At 47.9% G+C, this 19323-nt stretch overlaps 1 protein-coding gene across 1 annotated transcript in view; it reads left to right on the top strand.

Annotated features, from left to right (window-relative positions):
* The window catches only part of LOC119401255 (aldehyde dehydrogenase 1A1), a 90586-nt gene that overhangs the window by 53861 nt on the left and 17402 nt on the right, over positions 1–19323 (top strand). The window contains exons 6-7 of the mRNA XM_037667939.2: positions 10088–10330; positions 10624–10726. Coding sequence (XP_037523867.1) covers positions 10088–10330; positions 10624–10726 — 346 coding nt within the window. The remainder of the gene's footprint in view (positions 1–10087; positions 10331–10623; positions 10727–19323) is intronic.

The following is a 19323-nucleotide window of genomic DNA, read 5'->3' as shown; positions in this document are numbered from 1 at the left end:
GACGACATGCTTCGGCGAGATGTTATTCGACCTTCTAACAGCCCCTGGGCGTCTCCTGTCGTTCTTGTTGCGAAGAAGGACGGTTCTGTGCGGTTCTGTGTGGACTACCGACGACTCAACAAGATCACTCGTAAGGACGTGTATCTACTACCGCGAATAGACGACGCGATTGACAGCCTGCAAGGAGCAGAATTCTTTTCATCTCTCGATTTGCGCTCAGGGTACTGGCAAGTACCCATGGCTGATGACGCTCGACCGAAGACCGCCTTTGTCACGCCCGACGGCTTGTACAAATTCAACGTCATGCCGTTTGGGCTGTGTAATGCGCCCGCCACCTTTGAGCGCATGATGGATACCGTTCTGCGCAACCTGAAATGGCACACATGCTTGTGCTACCTCGACGACGTCGTTGTTTTCGCTCCGGACTTCTCCAGGCATCTTCAACGCCTGCGGCATCTTTTGACGCGTTTGAGCGACGCCGGTCTACAACTGAATCTAAAGAAGTGCCGATTTGCAGCACGGCAGCTGACAATACTCGGTTGCGTCGTGTCCAAGGACGGTATTCTTCCCGATCCAGCCAAGCTTCGGGCCGTGACCGAGTTCCCCAAACCTACGGCCGTCAAAGAACTGCGCAGTTTCGTAGGACTGTGTTCCTACTTTCGGCGCTTCATTCGAAACTTCGCGACCGTCATATCGCCGCTGACGAAGATCCTCGGAAGTAACGGGTCCCTCAATTCATGGTCGTCAGAGTGCGACGACGCTTTCGCGAAGCTCCGTCGTCTGTTGACGTCGCCTCCCATACTACGCCACTACGACCCTACGGCCCCTACAGAGGTACACACAGACGCCAGCGGTGTTGGCCTTGGCGCTGTCCTTGCGCAGCGCAAACCAGGGTTCCCTGAATATGTCGTGGCATATGCAAGTCGTACGCTCACCAAAGCCGAGACCAATTACACCGTCACCGAAAAGGAATGCCTGGCGATCATCTGGACCCTTACGAAGTTCCGACCTTATTTGTATGGTCGCCCATTTGATGTCATCACTGACCACCATGCACTCTGCTGGTTGTCATCATTGAAGGATCCATCAGGCCACCTCGCCCGCTGGGCACTTCGCCTACAGGACTACGATATCCACGTGCTGTACCGCAACGGACGCCAGCATGCTGACGCCGACGCACTCTCGCGCTCCCCCTTGCCTGACGACAATACCCCCAGCTCAATGTCTCACAATGCCGTTTCTTCCATCGACGTTCACACTATCGCTACCGAACAGCGCAAGGATCAATGGATCGCTTCACTGCTAGACTTGCTCACTGATCCTTCGGCAACACCATCCACTCGCGCGTTGCGTCGTCAAGCCCACCATTTCGCCATTCGCGACGACCTCCTCCACCGACGCAATTACAACGCCGACGGCCGCCAGTGGCTACTAGTAATACCCCACAGTCTGCGTTCTCAAATATGCGAATCGTTCCACGCTGATCCGCAGTGTGCGCACTCTGGGGTATCGAAAACATACCACCGCATTCGCCAACGGTACTTTTGGCGAGGCATGTACCGCTACGTGCAGAAGTTCGTTCGCTCCTGCATCGATTGTCAGCGCCGCAAAACTTCAACGTACCAGTCACCAGCAGGTCTGCAACCTTTACCTTGCCCTGACCGGCCGTTTGGGCGCGTTGGCATCGATTTGTATGGGCCACTCCCTCTGACTTCGGCTGGTAACCGCTGGGCCATCGTCGTTGTAGACCACCTTACGCGATACGCCGAAACTGCCGCCCTCCCAGCGGCTACAGCGCGCGATGTAGCCTCCTTTCTGCTCCGCCGGTTCATGCTGCGCCACGCTCCACCCCAGGAGCTGCTCAGCGATCGAGGCCGTGTCTTCCTGTCGAAAGTCGTCGAAGCCATCCTCGAAGAGTGCAACGTTGTTCACCGCAAAACTACTGCTTACCACCCGCAGACGAATGGGCTCACGGAACGCTTTAACCGCACGCTCGGCGACATGCTCTCGATGTATGTCGCCGCCGATCACACAAATTGGGATTCCATTCTACCTTTCGTCACCTACGCCTACAATACCGCCCCTCAAAGCACCACTGGTTTCTCACCATTTTTCCTATTGTACGGCAGGCACCCGTCGCACACAATCGACACAATCCTTCCATACAAGCCGGATCGATCTGAGTGTGCGCCTATTTCTGCCACAGCCAGACTTGCTGAGGAGTGTCGCGAGCTTGCGAAGACCTTTACTACGCAGGACCAAGAGCGGCAGAAAAGCATCCGCGGTGAGACCAACACTTCTGCACCCACGTTCCTACCTGGAGCACTCGTATGGCTCTCGGTCCCTACCACTTCTCTTCCAAACTGCTGCCCAAATACGAAGGCCCCCTACCGTGTCGTCGAACGCACATCCCCGGTCAACTACCTGATTGAACCCATCGACCCATCTTCCGACATGCGCCGTCGAGGGCGCGACATTGTCAACGTGGAGCGCCTCAAGCCCTACCATGACCCGCTCATAGTGACCAGCTGCTAGGTCGCCAGACGGCTCCCTTTTCGTACCCGGGGTAATTGTAGAGAAGCATTGGAACGTTGTAAAGGGCCGTCCTCTCCAGCGCCTTCTAGTGGGTCGCCCTCTTCGCCTCTTCTCGGAGAGCGCGCCCCTCGTGCTCGTGCTCGTGCTCGTGAGAGTCTGCGCTCCGTCGTGACTGTTGTGCATCGTCGCCGTCAATCCAGCCGTCAATAAACGCCTCTACACGTGTAACAAGTTTTAATGTATCCAGCTCGCCCACTCTACGCTAGTTGTCCGCAATAACCCGCTGGTAGATGAAGTTATCAATTTCATTTTGCGGCAAACGTCTTTTGTACACAGGTCTACATGACTACAATTGGGAGTGGAGTGTGAATTTTCGCTCGACTCAAGTCTGTTTACACAACGCTAACTTTTATTGATCGCGCTTCGCTTCCAAAGCAGCGTAGACTCTCTTTAATTCGCTTGGCGGGACGTTCGCGCTTTCACGGGACAAGAAGCAGACAGGCTTCTTGTCCTGTGTTCGTGAGTGCGCTATCGATGAAACTACCAACACGCCCAAACGTCCTCCCTTAGTGACAAACAGTACATCGGCGAAACAGGACAGCCTCTCGCTGAGCGTCGACGGCTAGGCTACTTGAATCTGGTGAATACATTGAAACATTGTCCTAACGCTGAGTCAGAAAATTGATTCAGGCCGACCTCTAAGCTTCCCCCGTCCCTCTCCCTTGAAGCACTGTACTGGAGAACAAGGACATGGACAGGGTAGGAAGAGCACCTTGTGTGTCTCCTCCTCACCCTGTCCGTGTTTTGTTCGCCAGTACAATGTTTCACGGGACAGCCTGTTAAAGGGGCCCTGCAACACTTTTCCAAGTAACCATAAAAGGGCTTCATTGAAGGAGTTTATTGACTCACGAATCGGCCGCCACAAACATTTTTTGAGTCCGTCATAGAGTTTCATACAATAACCTAGAGAGGAAATTGGCGCTGCGATCGTTCAACCGCCATGGGAATGATGGGAAGTATAGACTTCGGAATAGATTTCGTTAGCTAGCGAACTGTCTACAGATCTTTTTCTACAGTTTCAGTTTCGTTCTTCGCGAGGCGTGGGCAGTGGGGTGCGTTGCAAAGCACTCAAGCAATGCCTTTGTTGTTCAAAGAGGCTGAAGACCGCTAGCTTTCTTTGTTTGCTGCCGCGTTGCAGCTTTGCAGGTTGTATTTGACAGTTTTAGCAAAGCGTCGTGCACTCACCGTTGCGCATAGATGTAGCGTCCCATGCCAGTGCAGGAAATTGCATAAAGTTCACGTTATGTGATAACTGTGTGTAACTGTGTGTGAGTTATGTGTGACTTATGTGTGACTTGTCAAAACTCTTTGAAATGGACTGCAAAACGACGGCGACGCTAAGTAGACGCACCGTCACGCTCCTCTGACTCGACTCCACAGCAAAACGAGACATGCGTTGAGGGCAGGCCACTTGGACAGACGCATCTGGCATCGCAGCACATGAAAAAAAAAAAACACTTTTCGACCGCCACAAAAATTTTTAGAATCCGTCATAGAGTTTCATACAATAACCTAGAGAGGAAACTGGCGCTGCGATCGTTCAACCGCCATGGGAATGATGGGAAGTGAGACAAGTACAGGTCGAAAAGTGTTTCTCATTCAATACGGTGCTGCTATTTCTATAAATAGATAATGCGTACTTTCGAGGGAAAGACAAGCGCGTTTGTTGTATGTGTTGTAAAGAAAATAATTCATTATATTGTGATGCCAAATCTGGAACGCAATTGCAGAGCAGTGCATACCCTGGTGGTTGAATTTGTCCAGGTTTCTGTTCCATCTCACGGTCACGCGAACTTCTTTCAATAAGTTTTACGCACAAGAGAATGAAGCAAGTTTTAATTAGAAATAACTTCATATCGCTTTGTTTTACACTCGACAAACAAGCGTCGCGAATCTCAAGAACCTAATCCATCCGAAGCAAATCCGAAGCCTGTACTTCCCATCATTCCAGTGGTGGTTGAAGCGCCGCTCAAGGAGCCCGCGCAGACACTAGCGCCAGATTCCCCTCTAGGTATTATTGTAAGAAACTCTACGGAATCCATCAAGTATGGGCAGACTTACAGAGATTTGTCGCACGCTCTAATTGCTTTCTCTCTTCTCTCGTCCCTACTAGCGCGCTGGAACTTATGCAGGGAGCGATGGCACGGGGGAAAGCAGTTACGTCACGCGCGTGTCATGACCTTGAACACTTTCTTTTTCCTTCGAACGCGCGGCTTACTTTCAAGGACGTATGAATAGGCTTGTTTGTGGTGATGCATGGTGAAACTTGTGGCGCACAAAAAAAAGAGACACAGACAAAGAAAGTGACGACTGGACGATGTGCTTACAGAGGCGGAACATACACCTTGAACAGTGCGCGCAGGCGCTGAGAGTCTTGGCTGGGGCGACAAAGCAAAATCAAATGCAATGATAACTTGGGGGCAGGAGCAGACTGATTAAAGCACTTGAAAACTATACGTTGACACGTGCGGAGCCGCGCCACTGCATTTTGTTTAAGAATGCAAACTCTTTTCCGTTAGGTCAATAGATGCTGTGCTGATACAAGAAGCTCCTGCTTTCGCGATTTCCACTGCCTCAATAATCTCGCCGGTTGTCTTATTGTTCCTAGTGCCGATGACGATGCAATTATCAAGTGAAGGTTCACAACCACAGGTCCTGCAAGCTGACTATAAGATGACCGGCTGCTATATTCCGAGAACTGTTAAAATGCTCACGAAGTCTGTTTTTGAGGCACCTGCCGGTTTGTCCGATATATTTCTTTCCGAACGGCAGTGGGAAAGAGTACACGATGCCTTTTCGACACGAAACGAAAGGGTTTCGATGTCTTCTGACGCATGAAAAGCTGACCTTTTTGTAGCTTGTCTTAATTTAATTAATATCTGGGGTTTAACGTCCCAAAACCACGATATGATTATGAGGGACGCCGTAGTGGAAGGCTCCGGAAATTTCGACCACCTGGGGTTCTTTAACGTGCACCTAAATCTAAGTACACGGGCCTCAAACATTTTCGCTTCCATCGAAAATGCAGCCGCCGCGGCCGGGATTCGATCCCGCGACCTTCGGGTCAGCAGTCGAGCACCATAACCACTAGACCACCGTGACGGGGGTAGCTTGTCTTACAAAGCCTCGAAGGTTTGTTCGATGCGGAAAAAACCACCCGTATGTTCGCCTTGCTGGCTACCTTCTTGAGACGGTGTGATATGTCGTGTATGCAAGGGATAACAGAGATACGTTGCTGGATGATGTGATCTTTGGTATCACCTGAGGATTTGTGCATGTTCCGTTTGACTGTCCTTAAAAGTCCTTCAGCTACTGAAGTGATGACGTGCTGCTGCGATCAAACGATTTGTTTGGACGAGAAAGCTGGCCTCAGATGCGTGCGAACAGGATTTACTTAAAGCATTTCTTCGGGTGAGTTTGGTGAGTCCCTCGTTTAACGAGCTTGGAATGGCCTGATGAGAAAGGTAGTAGAGGCTTGCTACCGCGTGGTTCGTACTGCCAGCAGATGTGCTCAAATGTGAACGTGAGCTTTAGGTCAAGAAACATCAAGAAGTCTGTCTCTGGTGCTTCATGTATGATTAGGAAAGGATTTAAACACTCAGTGAACATTTCAAGGGTCTTAGTCATACCAGTCTGGAACGGGCCAGTGTCGAAGTCTTCCTTGGAGCCCGCCAGTACAACCAAATAATCGTCAACATACCTCATAATTTATACAACACCGGAGTCACGGAGCTTGATTTTAATGTATCTGTCCTTTTTTGCAAGAAATAAGTCACTCAAAATGGGAGCTATTGACGAACCGATGCATACACCATGTTTTTGGAGATAAATGTCACCTTCCCAGGGCATCGTCCAGTCATCACTTTCTTTGTTCGTGTTTTCTTTATTTTTTGTGGGCCCCAAGTTTCGCCATGCTTACTTTCAGTGTGATCGCGAGCGAGCGCGTGAGCACGTGGCGGCCACCTGCGTCGGGCGCGGTAACTATGCAGCTCACAATGCCCAAATCAGCCAATGGCTGTGAATTTGGATGTATGGCGCGGTCATTTGGGGATATGGCATCATTTGTAAAAAGAAGAGGGAACGATTTCTAGCTGACTTTGAGAATGAATTGTCAATTCCAGGAATTGCGGATGCACAACACTTTTCGAGGAGACTGACGTCATGAGCAGAGTAAAAGGCAAGCGAGAAAGGGAGATCGTAGAGGCTGACCAGATAAATGCTGCCGTAGATACGTGCATCAGTGCACCTTCGGTGCATCTGACAATGAAAGAAATTGAGTTCCTTCAAAGCGGATAAGTGTGAAAGCTGATCAAACGCAACCCTTCCGCGTTATCGTAGTTTGTAAACGCGATCTTTCCCAGGAATTTGTTATCGCGTGTGTGACAACCTGCTGTGACGCGCCTGCGCATACGTTTTCGTGGTGAGATGTCTTTCAAAATAAACACAGTTGCAAGTTGAGCGTCTGTTCTTCTGTGTCGTCCTGTCCTTCCTTCCAAACCTTCGCTCTCCCAACCCAGATATGTCAATTCCAAGCCACGGAACTGCCCTAAAATGTTTGACTCACATGTTCTCAGGAGCCTCGACTACCGATCGGCAGCGTTTTTTGACCATGCTGAAAAAGTGTTGCAGGGTCCCTTAATATTCGATTAACCGGGAGTCGCGCGGTCACGGCGAAGAAATTGCCGAAAGCAGTGGCGCAGCATTTTACTGTGGCAGATCACAATTCTTCTATGAGCTCAAATTTTAAGCACTTCAGTCCGGTCCCAGAGAGACAGAAGATATAGAGTCATATCTTATTCACAAGTCCAGCCAATAGATAAAGACCTTTTCATCAGGCGGAGAGGACGGGTCTGGCACTTTCTTGCATCCTGGAATGTGCGAGACGGCCTTGCTCAGTGTGCGTGCTTCGATGTTTGGCGTTGTCGAACAGTTTTTTTTATGATTATTATTGCGACATCAGCCATCAAAACATCAGCTGGAAACCGCTGTTTTTGGTTGTCCTAACAACTATAGAAAAAGGAAATTGCTGTCTATAGTATGCGACGCTCACCACCAAACGCAGAACGTTTGTGGCTGCAGACTCTTCAAGTTACATCGTTTATGTTACGTTACAGGTCGGCAAGTGCCGCAATGTGACCAGAATGGCCAGTTCTCCACGCAGTCAAATGGCAGTCGCATATGGCCAGATTGACGAACAAACATATGGTCCTGTTGCGAAACATAAAAGCGCTGGCCCTTCGTGAACTATAGCATACCTGCGTAAGCCACCGGTGTTGTTTTCGCTTCCCTGTATAATTATTATACAGCGAATGGGTAACAGCGCGAACACACCCACAAGAGAGAAGACACGGCCACACAAGCGCTGTACAATGAACAAACTTGCCCAAAAAAAAGTCTTGATATATTGTTGTTATATTTAAATATGATGTGCTCTGCCGAATGATGAACCTCATAGCTCGTCCCAACACAGTGATTGCTACAGTTGATGTAGCGGTATTTGTATCGAGCGTGTCATGTGCACATGCAACTGCGCATGCGTATCAACCATGGTGTCCCTTTATATGCGCGAGCCTTACCTGAACAAACGTCTTTCGTTTGGTCGCATTCGCACTTGATACATGGTGTCAGAAGTGGGCACGTCGGCACGTCCAGCACGACAACAGCAGCGCCGGCTCCTAGGCGATCAGCACGTCCAACACGTCAGCCGCGTCGGCTGTACTACGATGCTAATTTTCAGCAAGTGTGTTAAGTTTCTATGCAGTATAACTTCCCATAAAGAAAGGAAGGTGTATCGAGCGTGTCATGTGCACCTGCAACTGCGCATGCGTATCAACCATGGTGTCCCTTTATATGCGCGAGCCTTACCTGAATAAACGTCTTTCGTTTGGTCGCATTCGCACTTGATACAGTATTCATATGAATGAGGAATCCTTCCACATCGACCCGTGTCAATGTTGTTTTTTGCGCCCCTCAGAAGCTGTCCAAGGTTTGTTCTCTAGTATTGTGCGAGAAGAAGCACAGGAACAAGTTCACTCACTGCCGGTCTCACGTACTTTGTGCAATTCCGCTCAACTGCGGACGTAAATACATCGGCCAAACGGGACGTTGTGTAAATGATAGGGCACGAGAGCACAGGTTTAATGTGCGTAACAATTCGGGAGGGCCGACCACTGCCGCAGGTATGGCTGCGAACCAGATTTTCAGAGGAGCAGTTTTCTAAAAAGAGCGAGCAACAAATTAGAAAGAGAAATAACCATCAACAAAGCTGGTGACCGCTGAGAACCATCCGTCTCTCAAAAGACGAGATGGCGTTCGTGGAAGGCCGTCTTTTAAGTTTTTAGGTTTTAATTAGACAAGGCTAGCTATGATAACAAAACTTCTGTGTGACAGAGCATATTAGATCTTCCGTTTTTCTTTTCATCCTGTTTTTAAATTAGGTACATTATCATTTTTCACCTGGCAACATTTTAATCGCATTAATACCTTGCTTTCTGTGCTGATTTGGGAGGAACACTCGCAATACAGGGTACTGTAACGAGATGCTGAATGTGCGCACTAACATGTTACACAGTGATAATTTGCGACTGCATTGTATATTCAACTATGTTGCCGCCGTGTTTTTGTTTTCTGTTAAGAGATAGCAGTGACGTTTGTTGTCATCGCTGGCTAAATTTGTGCGTGCAGCTCTGTGACGGTGGTGACGAGTGACACTGTATAAATAAGCATTTATCGAATGAAGCTCAGTTGGTAGTTCAGCACTGGCCCTATTTGTACATGTGTCTTTCGTGTCGTCTTTCGTGCTGGTTAACTTCGCAAATGTCGCACCAACTTTCCCAGACAAAAGCACTCCTAAGAATAGGTACACAACGAAAACCAGTGAGAGTTAGACCTTATATCTAAGAATTTCTAACCTTTCTTATCACCGTAAAATTATCATCTTTAGCTACTTCCTACTTTTGGCATGCATGGCTCAGCGGAATGCGTGTGACGCGCAAAAAACGACACAAAGCGCGGGCGTAGCTTTTCGCCCCTTCCCGCACACACACAGCGAGCGTGCTCGTCCGGACGAAAAAATCGGAGAAATCCCTGCAACTACTCCGCCTATACATGGTGTATTGATTGCCAGAAGGGATCGTGAGGCACTCTTATAGTGGATCTGGAAAGAGGTTGCACAGCGAAGGCTTTAGGCTATCGATCCAAATAATCGTCGTATTCTGTTCATGAAAACAAAGTTCCATTGCAGGGGCGTAGCCAGAAATTTTTTTCGGGGGGGGGGGGGGGGGGTTCAACCATACTTTATGTATGTTCGTGCGTGCGTTTGTATGTGCGCGTGTATATATACGCAAGCAAAACTGAAAAATTTCGGGGGGGGGGGGGTTTGAACCCCCCCCCCCTTGGCTACGCCCCTGTTCCATTGAGTGATTGAAGAAAAAGAGCGCGCGGTGTGTCGTGCACAACCTGCAGCCCATTCGTTGCGCCGTGTGTCTCGCAGTGGAACGTACCGATGGTGATGTTCTGCTGGAAGATCGGCTCTGCCCTGTGCACGGGAAACACGGTTGTCGTGAAGCCAGCAGAACAGACGCCCTTGACGGCGTTGTACACGGCCAGCCTGGTGGCTGACGCCGGCTTTCCTCCGGGTGTCGTCAACGTGGTGCCCGGATTCGGGGAGACCGCGGGCGCCGCCCTTTCCAACCACATGGACGTAGACAAGATCGCCTTCACTGGATCCACGCAGGTCTCTACTCGCTTTGGCCCTACAGTATCGAACACGTCAAACTGGGTCCATTACCTTTATGACACTTAGAAGACTGCTTGACACTTGTTACCTATTCTGAGACTGCGCGGTGCCTCTTGCTTTTACCGTATGCCTTTCTGTGTTGTTCGATGAACTTCGGGTAGCGCGTCGTGCTTTATTATCCGTTCCTCCCAGTTGTCCTTCTTTCCGCGTTTTATTTCCTAATGCATGTTTACCCAACTTCAGGTGAGGAAAGCTGTCCATCGGATGGTGCTTGTTCACATGTATCCCAGGTTGGCCGACTGATGCTCAAGGCTTCGGGCGACACAAACTGCAAGCGCGTCTCACTGGAGCTGGGCGGAAAGAGTCCCCTGATTGTCTTCCCTGATGCCGACCGTACGTGCTCTTTTCAGTCACTCGCAGGCGGCGATTACTTTGTTAAGCAAAACTTGCTTACCAGGAATGAACGCTCTCGTTTTTACTCAAAGGGCCACTAGACAGACACGCTTGTTTCGCTTTCGTTTTTCTTTTCAATATTATAAGACAACTCGCCGAGCCACACGCGTCGCTATGCTTTCGTTTACCTATTATTATATGTTCTTTAGAAGACGTTAGCGCATTTACATAGCTCCGGTTTTTCACAGATAATAGAATTCGCGAAAATCACAGCAATGAAAAAAAAAATTACATCACAGAGCACCATAAAAGTGTTGAGATGCGGCGCAAAGCGCTGATTTGTTGCTGTACATGGCTGGAACACGTCAAGTCTCTCGGTTTGCGGTGACGTTGCGGCCGTGCAGGTGTATTTGTCAATTGAGAATTGCGCTTGCCTGAGCTCGTTGGTTGCACATAGCGACAAGGGTTCCAGCCAACTCGTTAATAGGATTCGTTAATAGGATATACACCAAAATAGGTATAGCATAACATAACTTTATGACGAACATAACTGACAGGTCATAACATGAAAATCATGATATCCATGTCATGAACGACATGATTTATATGCCACAGTTTTGGTGCTCTTGCGGCCGTTTCGTTAGTTTGATATATGCCAAAGTTCGTATGGCGCGACAAGAGTGTATGACGAACATTATTAATAGAAGTTAACATGAAAATCATGACGCGCATGTCATGTACAGCATGATTTACACTTTCACGCTCATGGTGCGCTGGCGGCCCTTTCGCTGGTTTGATATACACCAAAATTGGTATCGCGCAACGTGACTGTGTGACGAACACAAATAACAGGAGTTAACATGAAAAACATGACATGCATGTCATGTACAGCATGACTTCCATTTTCACGCTCATGGCGCGCTGGCGGCCGTTTCGCTAGTTTGATGTACACCAAAATTGGTATCTCGCGACGTGACTGTGTGACGAACATAAATAACAGAAGTTAACATGAAAAACATGACATGCATGTCATGTACAGTATGACTTCCATTTTCACGCTCATGGTGCGCTGGTGGCCGTTTCGCTAGTTTGATATACACCAAAATTGGTATCGCGCAACGTGACTATGTGACAAACACAAATAACAGGAGTTAACATGAAAATCATAACACGCATGTCATGTACAGCATGACTTACACTTTCACGCTCATGGTGCGCTGGCGGCCGTTTCGCTAGTTTGATATACACCAAAATTGGTATCGCGCAACGTGACTGTGACGAACACAAATAACAGGAGTTAACATGAAAATCATAACACGCATGTCATGTACAGCATGACTTACGTGCCACGCTCATGGTGCGCTGGCGGCCGTTTCGCTAGTTTGATATACACCAAAATTGGTATCTCGCGACGTGACTGTGTGACGAACACATATAACAGGAGTTAACATGAAAATTATCACACGCATGTCATGCACAGCATGACTCACGTGCCACGCTCATGGTGCGCTGGCGGCCGTTTCGCTAGCTTGATATACATACACCAAAACTGGTATCTTGTGACATAGCTGTGTCACGGCCGCTGGATAAAAAGCGCACGGGTACGGCCTGCCGCGTGCTCCGAAACCGGCGTGACGGGCCTAGTTTCCCGGAGCACCGCCGCGGCGCCACCGGGCGGGGACGGGTTTCGCGGACGCCCGCGGGATCACATGCGCGGCGCGCTTGCGGCAGTTATGCTTGGGCGCGTGCGTCTTCATGTGACGCCCGAAATCCTCTTCTAAAATTTATCTAGCGTGTACACATCAGTTAATTACCGATATTTCTTGTTCATTCTTGCAGCGCTTGGGAATTTTTGTTCTTGCCTTGCCAAAGAAGCAACTTCGCGCACCGATCGCTTTTTGCGGAAAAAATCGCGCGGGCATATTTTTCTGGTATCCTAGAAGACCACAACTAACCAACCTGGAGGCGCTGCACCTTTCTTAATGCATCGAAATTCTTTATTTTGGCTCTGAGTATGTTGATTCAGATTTAATCATTTCATTTCAAAAAGTGATCTCAAAAACTGCAGCGGCCACTGTTTATTTGACACGAAATAAGATAAACTTCTTCCTTCCTCCAAACATGTTTATAGTACACATACGGTACGGTATTGCATGCAACTGCCATGAAATAATGCTTATCATATGTGCGACCATCTCATAGAAGGAGATTCGAGTCACTTTAAAATTTCAGTGACTACATCTTCAATACTGACAATTGGGCGAGCTGTTACGGATTAAATAATATGAAAACAATCAGACGGAAAGATTGATGAAAAGGCTGAAAAACACACGAACACAACTGCTTGCATTCCTGCGCTTTTCAGTAGTTCTGTTTCTTCCCCTTACGCCGTTTTCATGATCGTGTAACGAATAACAGTGAACACAAAATCTGGACAAAATGTGAGAAGTTATTTTATTTATTATGAATTCAGGCCTCATCCCTGCCAGCTGCAAACGGCGGCTTGTTGCAAACGTCGTTGAAATCCAGCGGCCGTGACACCATCTTCCCGTTTTCTCTTATCTCTCGTTTTTTTTTTTTTTTTTAGTTCCCACCTTTCAGCCCGCGACACCTTTGTCATCGGTTCCGGTTGTTTCCGAACGCTGTCGCGTTGCAGTGGCGTGCGTTGCCCCGCAATGCCATGTGGTACTGATGTTAGTTGCCGTGAAAAGAATGTGTACTCCTTTTATTCAGAGAGTTGGGTTGTCTGTGGTCATTAGCGGTACGGGCCACACCCTTACAAAAATAGATTTAGACAGTCTAAAGACTGTCTAAACACATTTTTAGGCGGTCTGTAGATTGTCTAAATAAGGGCAGACTCAAACTTACCTCAGCAAAACATGCGGAGACAAAAAAGTGCATAAAAGCGGCTGGTGGGCGACGACAAGATTTCATTTCAAACAAATATACGTGGCAGCCAGCACACACATTGCGAGCGACTCACAGGGACAAAGTTAAGGTGGGTCGCTTTTGACAGCTATACGGTAAAAAACAACAAAAAAAGGGGGGGGGAGGTAAACGCTTTCCTTATACTCGTCTCTGTTTTCTTCTTATTTTTTATTATTTTTTTGTTATGCCTCCAGCTTGTGAGCCCAAATTTTGGCTTCCCATGTCTACTTCCAGTCTGTGCAGACCATAAAACCTTTCGTTTTGGTCCTTTGACGTTAGCCGCTGTACAGGCACTGGCGAATCTTCGTTGCACACGAACGTGATTGTCTTCTGGCAGTCTCCGTCATGTGGTCGTCACTTCTAATGAATATATAACTCCGCAGCCTTTTCAACAAAGTTACGAGGAGTGCGTCACTAATTTGTAGAATCCGCTAGTATCAAGCATCCGAAGCTGAATTACTTTTCGGCACAGTATCATGTATCAGACATCATGAAAAAGATTCAACGTATGTTTTTACATGCGCTTCCTGTGTATAAAGAACATGAACGTGTATTGCCAGATGTTTCAAATAAATACTTGTCAAGCATTTTCAGAAAGGTGCTGAAGAAATGTCACGGAAATCAATATGTTAAAATAACAAACGATGCATTCATTACACGCACATAAATATAACAACCCAACCACTTTTTCACACATTCAGCGTCATATAACGTTGCTACGCGCATTGTGGAATATTCTTTCAGACACTAAGCAAAAAGTTAGTCCTTGAAAAAAAAAAATGCCAGGAGCTCGGCACGTACACGGAAACTTATGTGGCTATTTAACCAGATTACGCGAACGGACGCAACTGAATGCATGATATGTCGTGACTGCGATAGATGAGATGAAAAAAAAACCGCTTGGAACAGCTGAGTGAGATCGCTGTTGCGACCATCACCAACTAATTTGCTGCGGCTGCTGCCCCAACGGAGCCGCCGGCACCCGTTCCCCCTTCCCCGCCCCGTCGCGCCGCAGCGGCCGCAACTGCAACTAGGGCCAACACGCGCTCGCGGCAGGCCGTACCGTGCGCTTTTTATCCAGCGGCCGTGGCTGTGTGACGAACACAAATAACAGGAGTCAACTTGAAAATGATGACACGCATGTCACGTACAGCATGACTTACGTGCCACGCTCATGGTGCGCTGGCGGCCGTTTCGCTAGCTTGATATATACTAAAATTGGTATCTCGCGACGTGACTGTGCGACGAACACACATAACAGGAGTTAACATGAAAATCATGACATGCATGTCATGTACAGCATGACTTACATTTTCACGCTCATTGTGCGCTGGCGGCCGTTTCGCTAGCTTGATATATACTAAAATTGGTATCTCGTGACATGACTGTGTGACGAACATAAATAACAGGAGTTAACGTGAAATTCATGACACGCATGTCATGTACAGCATGACTTACGTGCCACGCTCATGGTGCGCTGGTGGCCGTTTCGCTAGCTTGATATATACCAAAATTGGTATCGCGCGACGTGACTGTGTGACGAACATAAATAACAGGAGTTAACATGAAAATCATGACATGCATGTCATGTACAGCATGACTTACATTTTCACGCTCATTGTGCGCTGGCGGCCGTTTCGCTAGCTTGATATATACTAAAATTGGTATCTCGTGACATGACTGTGTGACGAACATAAATAACAGGAGTTAACTTGAAATTCATGACACGCATGTCATGTACAGCATGACTTACGTGCCACGCTCATGGTGCGCTGGTGGCCGTTTCGCTAGCTTGATATATACCAAAATTGGTATCGCGCGACGTGACTGTGTGACGAACATAAATAACAGGAGTTAACATGAAAATCATGACATGCATGTCATGTACAGCATGACTTACATTTTCACGCTCATGGTGCGCTGGCGGCCGTTTCGCTAGCTTGATATACACCAAAATTGGTATTGCACGGCATGACTGTGTGACGAACATAAATAACAGGTGGTAACACGAAAATCATGACATGCATGTCATGTAGGATATGATTTAGACGCCACGCTCATGGTGCACTCCAGCCATTTTGTTTACTCTATACCTAAATTGGTATGACGGGAGTGCGTGACGAACATAAATAGCAGGCCACGCATAGTATATATGTAGCAGAATATATGTTTCATTAGCATGGCATATACCACATTATACAGGCATGCATGCATGAAAATCTCGCGATATATAGCGAAATAGATGTCACGACATGAATAACTTCATTAGCCTCAATGACAAACAAGATGATGTATGCAGCTCCTTGCTGGCTGCTTCGCATTACAGCGATTCCCACACTGCGTGGGATCTGCCGATTTTTTTATTTCTGCGCATGAATCTTTCTTTCTTTTTCCGTTAGTAGTATGGATGGTGCACTGATGCATGATTGTCCACTTTCGTCGACGGCCATGGCTTCTACAATTTCACGCGTCAGCTTGTCATTACTTCTTGCTAAAATCTTGAGGTCGTGTAGTTTGACAGTGCACTGACAGTGGAAAGCGAGATGTCTAGCAGGGGTTCTTTCTAATGGTGCCGCATGCTCTCTTGTCCTGTCGTTATCATGCAGTCAAAGATACATATAGGACAAACGGGCAGATGCCTCAACGACCGTAGAGTTTTCTACAATAGTGCAGCGAAAGCCTCCGCCGCGCTCAGACTACCGAAACGCTCGCAGTCGGTGCTCGTTAGTGTCATGTATTATTCGTGGCCTCCGAGATTGGCTTCGGCAACGCGCCGTCGCTAGTGTTTCTCAGACATATAACTTAGTAAAGTGAAGCTTTGGGCTAGTTGGTTTTGCATTATGAAATAGTAACAGCGCGAATTTCTACGCGGGGACACACAAGAGAAGCAACACGGACAAGCGCTGTCTGTGTTGCTTGTCTTGTCTGTGTCCCCCGTGTAGAAATTCGCGCTGTTACGATTTCATAATTTCTCAGACAGTTCCATTCGCACGGGGAGAGCGTAATCAGAGAAAGCGGTGTGACAGCCAGAAGTGCGTCAGTTATTTGACGCTAATTCTTTACTGAGCTTGGGCTAAGGTCGACATCCCGCGGAACCTTAAATGGTTAACAAAATGATCACACCACGGCCGGGCTAGAAACGCGACAGGAAACGCGACGCGCGTCGTGTCTCCACTCTAGTTCGGCCGTGATTTCTCACGGTTCGAGCGGGGAACGCGGTGTGACAGCCAGGTGAGCGTCACAGAGCTATTTTAACACGAAAGTGTTTTATGCCGGGGTCCACCACGGCTCCACTGACGCATTTCCATCACGGATATGACGTTGTAAAATATAAACACTAACATATGGCAAAGAAAAAAGAAAAAGTTCCGTCACCGGGAGTCGAACTTACGACCTCTCGATCGCCAGCGCGCAGCGCGAAACGACTCCGCCACAGACGGCATGTTCTCTGCTGTGCTAAGGGCGAGCTATTTATGTACACCATTTGCCAGTGGCGGTATACGAGATCGGCGGCACAGCGTGGTTTCGTTATCACTAGCGAGATGGCGCGAAGGGCTCGAAGAGCGCGCTTTAAAGGTCGTCGCCCACGCGGATTAGCGCGCGCCTCGACAGGGCGTGGTCGATCGTGCGTGCGCTTATCTCGTAATCTCGGTGGTTTGTACGTCTTGCGCTCTGCCTGCAAGTTTCCGTTGAGAGCACGAAGGTCACCTCGCTCACTGCAGCGGCCGCTTTTGCGAAAGGAGCGCGCTGCTCACACAGAAATAAGTTACAACTGTGACAGTTCGCGCTCATCCTGTGTATGTTCGTTCCGCGCGTCCTTTCTGCTTGAGCAGCGCATTGCAAGTTTCGAGCGGCTTGCCGTTCTTCGCGTAACATTACAATTTGATGCTGTAGCATTCATTCCTTCGCACTTGGGGCGAAAGAATGCACAACAAACGCTCAACTACGTCTGTGAAGACTTGTTTCACTTTCGTGTTATACCGATTCCTATGACAGAGGGATCAGCCATGTTTTTTTTTAATATGGATGGATTACACTCTTTTTTTATTGCGATAGCAATTATATGGACAGTCTCGGCTGGAAAATGTCCGTCCCCGTCGCCGTCATTCACCGTATATGTATAAGTATGTATATATATAGAAAGGCCACAAAGAAAAATAATTAAGAAATTCTTTCCGACGCGCGGAATCGAACGGGCGACCTCTCGCTTTGCAGCCCGCCGCGTTAGACGTTAGGCCACGACAGCACCGTCTCTCAGCCTGCTAACGGCGAGCTATTTATATATACCATGTAATTCAGCATGCTTTCTTAGTGGCCACATAGATGGCGCGACGTGCGCGCGTGTTGTAGAGTCACTAGAAAAATTTCAGAGTATCGCATCTGTTTTCCGCGCGCCGCCGCCGACGCGATTGGCTTACTCGCATCACGTGACCTCTCGCCGCCATATCCCTTCCAAGCGCTTTGGGTGCAGGCGCGTTGAATGCAGAGCACAGCCGGATATTTAGCAGTACCACGGTCCCTAGAAGTATTTCGTCGCTTTTTTAAACGCGTCATGCAGATGCCAGAGAGTAGCTCACCAGTAACCGAACGTTGCTGGTGAGCTACTCCGGGAATTTCGTATATTTTTGCATTCCGTCTGGGAAACTAAATTAACGTCAAAAAGCGTCGTTGTACGTGGCTGCATAGTCGGCCGCGGAATGAATTCGCCCCCCTCGAAGAACACTCCTTTCTGCAGTGAACTACATAAACTTTGCTGGAAAAGCTCTCATGCAACAGGATACTTCACCTTTTCGGTTCGCTATGTTAAGCGATATTGGAAACTACACACTACATACCTTTCTATTCGCTCGGCTGTTTATATCTCGACCTGTTGAACAGATTGTGCATGCATTTAGAGTTTTAAGCGTGTCACGCACGAGAGCTGTATACTTTGAAGGCGATTGTCGTATGTATACTTTACTGTATACTTTGAAGGCAATTGTCGCATGATCATTTGCCACTGCGCAAAACTGAGGCGTGGCACTCTGTTGATAAACTTGGTATAAGGCAATGTTATTAAGCGTATTTTATTTTTTTTCTAAAAATATATTGTTGCTAATGCTGCATTGCGCCGAGCGTACCCTTACAATACTGTTGAGTGGGCGAGAAATTGTCACAGCAAAAAAGAAATAATAATAATCGGCCCATCTTCCCACGCATTGAGGGAATCGATTTCATGCGAGCCCTAGATCTACATACATACTGTGTTGCAGTAGCATGCGCGTTGAAAATTTTCGGCATGTGCTATTTCTGATCAAAATAACATAAAGCACTGCGCCGAGGAAGTTTTAACAAGAGTGCATTACGAAAAAAAAAAGTTGAAATTAAAAGCAGTGCAGAAACCGAACCCTAGCTGTTTACGCGCTGGCAACGCAAAAAAAAAAAAAAAACTTTGTCGGAACACAGCAAAATATTTGCAAATGCACTGTAACGTTGGGAATATTAAGGAGACAAAAAATAGGAAATGAAACAACTGAGTAGTGACGTCAATCATTTTGATGGCCTATTTTCTACGTATCTGTTAAGAAATGACAACGTATTCGCAAAATAAGATGCACCTTACCTACCGCACGCCGATTCGCCCGTGCGTTCGGCTGCTGGCGTTCCGAACCGAGACAAATACTTCACGC

The sequence above is a fragment of the Rhipicephalus sanguineus genome, chromosome 8 (assembly GCF_013339695.2).
Source record: "Rhipicephalus sanguineus isolate Rsan-2018 chromosome 8, BIME_Rsan_1.4, whole genome shotgun sequence".
Taxonomy (NCBI): domain Eukaryota; kingdom Metazoa; phylum Arthropoda; class Arachnida; order Ixodida; family Ixodidae; genus Rhipicephalus; species Rhipicephalus sanguineus.
Note: the sequence above shows the minus strand (reverse complement) of the source record. Positions and strands in the feature narration are given on the sequence as shown.